General features: G+C 39.6%; 1 protein-coding gene and 1 pseudogene across 1 annotated transcript; both read right to left on the reverse strand.

The window, feature by feature from the left end:
- LOC116101322 overlaps positions 1 to 1,042 on the reverse strand; it is a 3,573-nt pseudogene extending 2,531 nt beyond the window's left edge.
- A 3,968-nt stretch (positions 1,043 to 5,010) lies between these two features.
- Positions 5,011 to 5,955, reverse strand: LOC116100737 (olfactory receptor 51I2-like). The gene has a single exon (XM_031384474.1). It carries the CDS (start codon positions 5,953 to 5,955, stop codon positions 5,011 to 5,013), a length of 945 nt encoding a protein of 314 aa, XP_031240334.1.
- Between the last annotated feature and the right edge of the window lie 3,535 nt (positions 5,956 to 9,490).

A 9,490-nucleotide genomic window follows, 5' to 3' on the forward strand; every position in this document is an offset into this window, starting at 1 on the left:
GAGGGAGGAAGGAAGGAAGGAAGGAAGGAAGGAAGGAAGGAAGGAAGAAAAGAAAAGTCCCTGTGAAGGTGCTGAGTAACTAGGTGGTAGGGGGATTGTCCTCAGCAAGGTCAGGGTAACAGTTTGTGGTCTTTTACGAAATTCACCACAGAGAGGGGTTGGGGGGTTCTTTCAAGAACAGTTATTTCTGTTTATCTTTACTTAGCTTAGTCAAAATGGCCTGGTCATTCTATCTCAACATTCTAACCACCAAAACTTTGTTTTTACAACATGTCCTTGGGTATCTCTGAAACACAACTTCTTAGTGTCTGAAGCTGCTGCTTGCTACTGTAAAACTTTGTTTCCACACTGCTGGCTGCTTACAGGAGCTGGAACATGGCTCCCTTATTTTACTGTGAAACTTTTATTTCTATATTCTCAGACAGTTAGGTTTTAGCTTTATTACTTCAAAGGCAATCACCCACCACAAATGCGGGTTCACGTAATTCAAATTTATCACTATTTTTGATGAAGCTCTTCAGTTTTTCCTTGGCATACTCCACCACATCTGAATGAAGTGCAATCCCATGATTTATTCCAAAAGAACCTAAAATTAAGCCCACTATTGTCCTTAAATATCTGGTTCCAATTCCCAGGTTAAGAAAAAATAATCCTGGTTGATGTTTCAAAGCTTCCATAGCTTCAGAATAAATGCAAGGTGCTGACAAGTGTATGTTCCCGTGTGTCCAGGCTAAGTCTTTGTCTCTGTAACCTTTCAGATAGTAATCTCCACGGTCAATGGCTCTGAGGGCTTGCCCTATTCTTTCAGTTCGGATGTACTAAGCCTTTCTTTTTTCTTTTTTCCTTTGAGACAGGGTTTCTCTGTATAATCCTGGCTGTCCTGGAACTCACTCTGTAGACCAGGCTGACTTCAAACTCTGAAATCCACCTGCCTCTGCCTCCCAAGTGCTGGAATTAGAGGCATGTGCCACCACTGCTGAGCCTCTTGAAGGTTGTCAATTAAGTCATCATTTTCTTCTCCAGCTATCACAGCTCCTCCCATGACAGTATTCAAATCAAATCATAAGTTAAAATGTAACTAATTAGTAGAAACGGCTTCCAATAATGTGTGCTTTTTCTTTTTAATATTGAACTTAATTTTCAAAAATAAATTAAATCGAAGATGCAGAAGACGCTCACACAGCAGCAGCGTCCAATCTGTCCAGAAGCCCTGTCCTAGCCCCTGGGTCAAAAGCCTACAGAGGCAGGAGCCCTCCAGGCCAAAGTAGCAGAAACCGGTGGCAGGCAGAGCACAGCAGAGAGAGCCCACTGGCCGGGCACAACATCCACCAGTGCTGACGCGGGAGGGAGGGGTCCGACTCACAATTACATGCACTTTTAAGATTTGCTATTGTATTGAAATTCATTTGGACCTCCAAAACTCTTCAATGTGAAGTACAATCTCAAGAGTTCTATATATGCCTTTTACCCACCCTCTCCCTCATAACTTGTAGGAATTAGAGGTCTAATTATTATAATATGCAGGTCACATTCTTCAATTCCACGTAAGGGTAGAAGATGTGGTGTTTGTCTTTCATTGTGATTAAGTGTAGTACAATGGAATAGTGTCACTGGTGAAGTAAATGTCCATGTAAATTTTTTGAAGGCATAACAAAGTCTGGATACCAAAAGACCATAGAGTAAAGTTAAATACAAGCTGGGGAAACAAGATTCCTGGATGGTGGGGATTGAACCCAGGACCAGATGCATGCTGGGCTCATACTCAAATACTGAACTACATCTCCATTTCTTAATGGACTTGACATCCATTCTCTATTGTTATTGTTAACTGAGATGAGTTGTTCCATAAATATTGTTCAAGCTATGGCTTAACAGATGGCCAAATACCTTTTGCTATACTGCACATAACACAGTTTTTGAAAATGAGAAAAGTAAGTAAAATAATTCTAAAACTCAAACAAATTCCTGGTAAGCAGATAAATAGAAAGCTTTTTTATAAGAGGTGATAGGTAGTAGACTGGAAATATTTCATAAAATTATTCAGCAAGAGGGAGATTTCTGATTATGCTTAAGAAATATAAATCAGGCTGTAGAGATGGCTCAGTGCTTAAGAGCACTGACTGCTCTTCCAGAAGTCCTGAGTTTAATTCCCAGCAACAACATGGTGGCTTTAAAGCAGCTACAGTGCACTCCTATGCATGAAATAAATAAATAAAGTTTTAAAAATAAAAAGAGAAGAAAAGAAAGAAATGCAACTCAGCATTAAAAATCTAAATGTCTATAAGATATTTTTGAAAATAACAAAAATAACTGTCTCTGACTATAATGAAAAGTTGTTGGAAATAAAACAAATACTAATTGGACTATGTTATTTTATTTATTATCAGACATAGATTTTTTTAAAAAATAATGAATCTTCTCAGTCAATAAAAATATTATTAATGGGTCCTTAATTGATTTAGAAGTTAATTCCCTATATAAAATACTTACTTTACTAGTAAGAACAAATACATTATCTCAGAAAGAAAAATTACACATCCATTGTTTATGGATTTAGTCCATATTTACTAAGCAGTCACAAAGCAAAATGCACATTTATTAGTATAAATAAACAGCTCCCATGCTCAATATGGGTACAACACTTCCCCCATATCAATATGATTCAAGGACTAAATCATCACTCTTCTGCTCTATTGTGTAACTACATTGTACAACTACAACTGAGCTTCAACTTTTTCAATGTATTTATTTCTTTTGTGTGTATGTGTGTATTTTGTGTGAGTACAGATATACCTGTGCCATGACAAGCAAGGGGAGGTCAGAGGACAGCTCTCAGAAGCTGGTTTCTGTCCTACAAAACTCTGTTGTCTCTGGGGACCTTACCCAGATCATCAGGTGTGTGTGCAAGCTCCTCTACCAGAACTATCACACTAGCCCAAGATTTCAACTTTTATCTTCATTTTTCTTTATTTATTTATCCACTTTCCATCCTGATCAAAGCCCTCTCCCCTCCTCTCCTCCAAGTCCCACCCTCACACACCTTTCCCCCATTCCTTTCTCCCCTTCTCTAAAGAGAAGGGGAGATCTCTCTATGGGTACCGGCCACCTCACGGCAGGATTTCAACTTTTTAAAATCCTGAAAAATACTGAACTCAGAAAGGTGTTTTCTAATTTGAGAGACAGAGACAGAGACAGAGAGATAGAGACAGAGAGACAGAGACAGAGAGAGACAGAGACAGAGAGAGACAGAGAGAGAGACAGAGACAGAGACAGAGAGAGAGAGAGAGAGAGAGAGAGAGAGAGAGAGAGAGAACAGGCTCCTGTAGTATGAGTTGAAAGCCAAGGGTTCCTTGTTATCTTTGGCATTTTGCATGTTTGCACATAACTGATTGTAAAGTCATCTTATTTCCCTCTTTCTTTCCAAATACTAATACAGTTGGTACCTATGATGACTCAGAAGATTATTTTTGGGAGAGAAGTTCTTCAGGGTGCTCTGCAGCTTTGCAAATTATTCAATGTAGCATCTGTTTCTGAGTCAGAAGTCAATGTATTCTGTGTTCTGGGGGATGTTCAATTCCATCTCTTCTCCAGCCTACATCTACAGGTGTTGCTTCCAATGGTTGCAAAGCCACGGCACTTTCTTCTACCTGATTCCGTACACTCTTCCTGCTACACCTTCCGAACCTTCTTTATCTCACACAATACCCTCTTTCTACTCCTTAATGTGCTTTTCTTCACATCCAGGCTCCATTCTTTGGGAAGAGCTCATTTGCTACACATTTTTGAGATTGCCAGAGACTATAGGACATTGGTCACAGTACTTAGTCATCTCCTGCCTCTGAGACTTTGGAATGTATGGGCTTCAGAAAGTCATCTATAGTTGGCAACAAGTGTTTTTCTATGATATCTTTGTCACCTACCTTTTATTTTACTTTTCTGTTGCTCTGTTTGCAGTCAAGGGTGAGCATTTAGGGGCAATTCAAGTATATGCTCTCTTGTGTTTCGGTCATTGTCCTGTTACTTGGCCCATGTAGCTTTAGTTTTGAAAAGTTATTTTACCGTCTTATTAAAAAATATAAAGAGATACCACTTTTAAAAGACTTCTACTCAAAATATGTGCTTTCTCAATTACCCTCCTTAAAATTTGACTTAGACCATGTCCTGTTCATTGCCCAGTGGAAGTCTTCAGCCCATTGTGCTTAGTTCTACTAGTGTCTGCCTCCCTGTGCCATGTGTGTTATGTTTACATTTATGGATCTCAGAAGGTTTCTGTCTCTTCATGGCTGTGATTCTATGATTTCCCTGTTATGCCTCATCTCTTGGTCTCTGTCTCTGTTGTAGCTTGCGGGGTTCTCTTTAGGCAGTTCTACCCATTGTAGGGACACGAATTCATATTCCTGTACACTGTAGGTCACACTGCCACAACTGGTAAAGGGAACTACCCCCTCCATTAGTCACTAATATCAGTTCATCTCCCATTCAACTTGTTTATTATCTTCTTAGGAGTCATTTACTTTTTCCCTTAGCTGTGCCTGAGTGATGGTAGTACATGTCACCATGGTCAAATAACTATTGTATAATTTGAAAGTTTGAAATTTAAAGATATCCAAAATCATTATTCTTGTATTAGATTTTATATATGTATATATGTATATATGAACTTATATTTATATTACTTGAAAACATAGTTGTTACCTGGCATATTGGAAACAATCAAGATATAATTAAAGGGCCTTTTTTGTTGGGTTGGAGAGAATTAATTTGCAGCAAACTATTACCTGATTAATTATATGATGTTTTGAGTGGCAGATTGTGTCTAGGCTGTATCTTACATGCAGCACATATTCCTAAATGTATGACCACATCTAAGAGATAGATAGATAGATAGATAGATAGATAGATAGATAGATAGATATAAAAAAAAGCTCCATAAGCTATCTTGATACACTAAAACATCAGCAATAACAAAACTTTCTAAGCTATGTAGTGTTTCAGAAAACATATCATTGATCAGAACTTGGTACCCAATAACATCTTGTGTAGCCTCCTACGAATCTCCTTTGTCTTGATGGAATAGATAATAGGATTGAGCATTGGAGGTACAAAGAGATAGACCAGGGATGTGAACTTGTGCACATACTCTGGAGCATGCTTTACAAATCTGTGGACCATTGACACACTAATCATGGGCACATAGAAGATGAGCACAGCAGAGATATGTGACACACATGTGTTGAGTGTCTTAAGCCTTTCTTCCCTGGAGGCAATGGCCAGCACAGAGCGCAGAATGAGCACATAGGAGAGAAGAATGAGCACTGAATCTACTCCAAAAGCAGAGATGACAATGAACAGCCCATACATACTGTTGATAGTGGTATCTCCACAGGGTAAACGTATCAAGTCTGGGTGTAAGCAGTAGGAATGGGTAAGAACATTGGCCTTACAGAAGGGTAGCCTCTTCAGTAGGAAAGGAAGTGGGAAGACCATGCAAAAACTGCGGATGATGATGGACATACCCATATGAGCCACACGGGCATCAGTAAGCACTGAGGAATAATGCAAAGGGTTACAGATGGCTACATACCGGTCAAAACTCATGGCCAGAAGAATCCCAGACTCTGTCCAGGAAAAAAAGTGTATGAAGAACATCTGGGCCAGGCAAGCATCGAAGGCAGTCTCTGGGATATGAAAACACATAGAAGCAAGCACTGTAGGCAGTGTAGAAAAGGACACTCCCAGGTCATTGACAGACAGAAGGGACAAGAAGTAATACATTGGCTGGTGCAGACTCTGTTCCTCCTTAATGATGAAGAGAATCAGGGCATTGCCTACTATGGAGATACCATACAGCAGCAGCAGGAGGGCAGCCAGCCAGTGCTCCAGACTCTCCATCTCTGGGAAGCCCGTCAGTATGAAGCTTGAGGTGCTTGAGGTGTTAGTGTGGAAGCTCCTCATCAGGGTTGCTGAGAAGCTGTGAGGGAGATGCACCGGAGTGAAGTGAGAAAGGGCCATGGAAAAAGTGAAGAGTGAGCCAGGAGGAGTCTCAAGATTGGAAGGAAATGATGCTTAGATTCTTATACCAAATGCCATGGAACAATCTAGAAAGAACTAACTGGAAAACCCTTTCCCATTTCCGTTCCCATTCCCCAGAGACATCCCTTGACCCTATTTCTAACATTGCCCCTTATTTTTCACCATCTTATTTACAGAAGTTTACATCCCGGTATCTCACCTCCTCTTTATTGTTTGAGCCCCTCGCTTATTCATCAGAGTTCAATAACCTCAGTCTCTGCCACTTTTAGCTGCTTTTGATTTTGCTTTCTGTATGTTCATATGTTTCCTTGGGTCAAATATTATCAAAATGAACTGTATGCTACATTAATTTGAGGAGGTTAAAAATGCTGTTCACATGCATAGCCATTGCATCTGAAAGTTTGTAAGAAGGACATAGGATTCCAGTAATAAGAAATAATGTAATATCTTTTCTAGGTCTGGCTATTTCATTTAATATGACTGTCTTTTGTACATATATTTTCTTGCAGATGGTATAATTCATTGTTCCTTATAGAAAAATAAAATTCATGCTTACACACAGATATGTGCGTATAGAAACATACATACATACATACATTTACTGCATTTACTTTATCTATTCATCTACTGACACACCCCTAACATAATTCCAGAGTTTGGCCTTATTGTTTTCAATCACAGGTAAACACAATGACAGACATGTGGTTCTTTGATTAGTGTCTTTTTCCCTTAGTAAACTATGAGCTCCAATCATTGTCTGCATTTCCTTTTATTTTTAAATTATATCATATTTACACTTATCTATTTGGTGGAATAATGTATACCATGGTACGTGTGAAAATTATAAGACAGTTTGTAGAAGTTGTTTCTCTCCATCAACCATGTGGGTCCCAGGAACCAAGGTCAGGCTATCAAGGGTGGTGGCAACTGCCTTTGCCAGCAAAGCTGTCTCCCATTTCCATTCTTAGTTTCTCCTTCATGCCTAGGCAGGTAAATTGGTATACAGATCTTTAAACTAGGACTCTGATATTACTACTTCCAGTTCTAAACTTTTACAAGATATTATTAAATAGGTAAACTACTTTAATAACAATATACTAACACCTAAATTTTAACTGTAAAATTTTTGAGATGAGTAAATTAATTTGAACTCACATACGTTCACAAGTACCAACTGTAATTTAACTTTTAAATGAACTATTTTCACATTTAAAGAATATGAAAATACAGAATAAAGTACTTAATGTGAATATTAGGTTTCCAGTGCAAGTTACACCCCAAAGGAATGACAAATAGGAAAGTAGAGAAGATAGCAGCTGCTTAGAGCATGAAGGTACCTGGCTTGGCCTCCAAACTGCTTTTCTAATTCCAACCAGTTTCCCAACCAAAAGCTCTCTTGTATAGTTCCTGTCTACTACCTGATAAGAATATTGGAGTAAATAGCACTGAAGAATTGATCCTAATTAAAACTGTTCATGCAAATCAATCAAAGAAAGAAAGAAAACAGATGCCTCTCTGAGGTTTTATACCAGGATCTGCAAATGGAGAACCAGGCTAGCACAGTGAGATTACAACTACTTAGAACTAGAATTGACAGGCTTTCCTGAAATCTTTGTGTCCTAATCACCTCAGAATACAAGAGTTAGGAAAAAGTTTCCCTGTGAGAAAAGAGCTGAGGTCCCTGTTTACCTGCTCAGGGTGGATTTGGTAGCTGTGAGTAGAGAGAAGCCAAGGTACTTGCCCAGAGAAACACCAAGTACTCTGCATCTTCAGAATGCAGGTGTGCTCTTCATACTGTGCTAGTCTGTATCCATCCCTGCTCTGGGATCTATGACACTGCCCCTTAAGTGTCCCCTGAGTCTAGAGATGGCTCGGGCAATTGGAAGTATGAAAACTCTTGAGTAAATGTGCTCCCCTGTGCTCTGTCATTTCTCCCACATAAAGACATAAGGGAAGTTGAGAGTCAAAGCTGTGGCTGTCCTAGAGTGATCCATAAGGTCAGCTCTTCATTTTCTACAGCTGAGCCTCAGAAACAGCTCATTCTGTAAACCAGCATCAGAGCTGGATTCTCAGTCCTGTGGATTCCCACTGATGCCCAGAAAAGCTTGTTCCAGTAACCCTCCCATGACTCAAAAAGATTTCAAGAAAGGATTAACACAACCAGTAAAGTCTTAGTTATAAGGTGTTAGCAAACAGGGTAACTGTCTTGGTTTGTGTGGAAAGTCACCTTATTAACTGTTAAAAGTCTTTCAAGATAAGAATCTGCTTGACAGTTCATGGCCATGTGTCCAGACCTATATTCAAAGGCAGCTTCATTAAGCTGCAGAGATGCTCAGCAGGAACAAGTGCTGACTGTTCTTGCAGATGACCCAGGTTCAGTGTCAGCACCCACACACATCTGTAACTCAAATTATGTAAGATCTAATAGTGTCTTTTTGTCTCTGTGAGTACCAGTTACACAAATGATGTGCATATATATGTGTAGGGTCAACATTCATTTAAAAATATATTTTTTATTAGATATTTTCTTTATTTACATTTCAAATGATATCCTCTTTCCTAGCTTCCCCTCCAAAAAAAAAAAAAAAAAAAAACATCCTATTCCCTGCCCCCTCCCCCTGCTCACCAACACACCCTCTCCTGATTCCTAACCCTGGCATTCCCCTACACTGGGACATAGAGCCTTCACAGGACCAAGAGCTGTCCTCTCATTGATGACTGACTAGGCCATTCTCTGCTACATATGCAGCTGGAGCCATGAGTCCCACTATGTGTACTCTTTGGTTGGTGGTTTAGTCCCTGGGAGCTCTGAGGTACTGGTTAGTTCATATTGTTGTTCCTCCTATGGGGCTGCAAACCCCTTCAGCTCCTTGGGTCTTTTCTCTACCTCCTTCATTGAGGACCCTATGCTCAGTCCAATGGATGGTTGTGAACCTCTACTTCTGTATTAGTTGGGCACTGTCAGAGCCTCTCAGGAGACAACTATATCAGGCTCCTGTCAGCCAGCACTTACTGGTATCCACAATAGTGTCTGGATTTAGTGATTGTATATGGGAAGTATCCCAGGTGAAACAGTCTCTGAATTGCCCTTCCTTAAGTCTCTGCAACTCCTTCCATGGGTATTTGGTTTCACATTCTAAAAAGGATTGAAGTATCCACACTTTGGTCTTCCTTCTTCTTGAGTTTCTTGTGGTTTGTGGATTGTATCTTGGTTATTCTAGACTTCTGGGCTAATATCCACTTATCAGTGAGTGCATACCATGTGTGTTCTTTTGTGATTTGGTTAACTCACTCAGGATGATATTCTCCAGATCCATCCATTTCCCTAAGCATTTTATAAATTCATTGTTTTTAATAACTGAGTAGTACTCCATTGTGTAGATGTACCACATTTTCTGTATCCACTCCTCTGCTGAGGGACATGTAGGCTGTTTCCAGCTTCTGGCTATTATAAATA

The sequence above is a fragment of the Mastomys coucha genome, unplaced genomic scaffold (genome assembly GCF_008632895.1).
Source record: "Mastomys coucha isolate ucsf_1 unplaced genomic scaffold, UCSF_Mcou_1 pScaffold21, whole genome shotgun sequence".
Lineage (NCBI taxonomy): Eukaryota > Metazoa > Chordata > Mammalia > Rodentia > Muridae > Mastomys > Mastomys coucha.

Excerpts from the sequence above, each read along its gene's own strand:
- LOC116100737 (XM_031384474.1), bottom strand. The coding sequence starts at position 5,955 with ATGAGGAGCTTCCACACTAACACCTCAAGCACCTCAAGCTTCATACTG.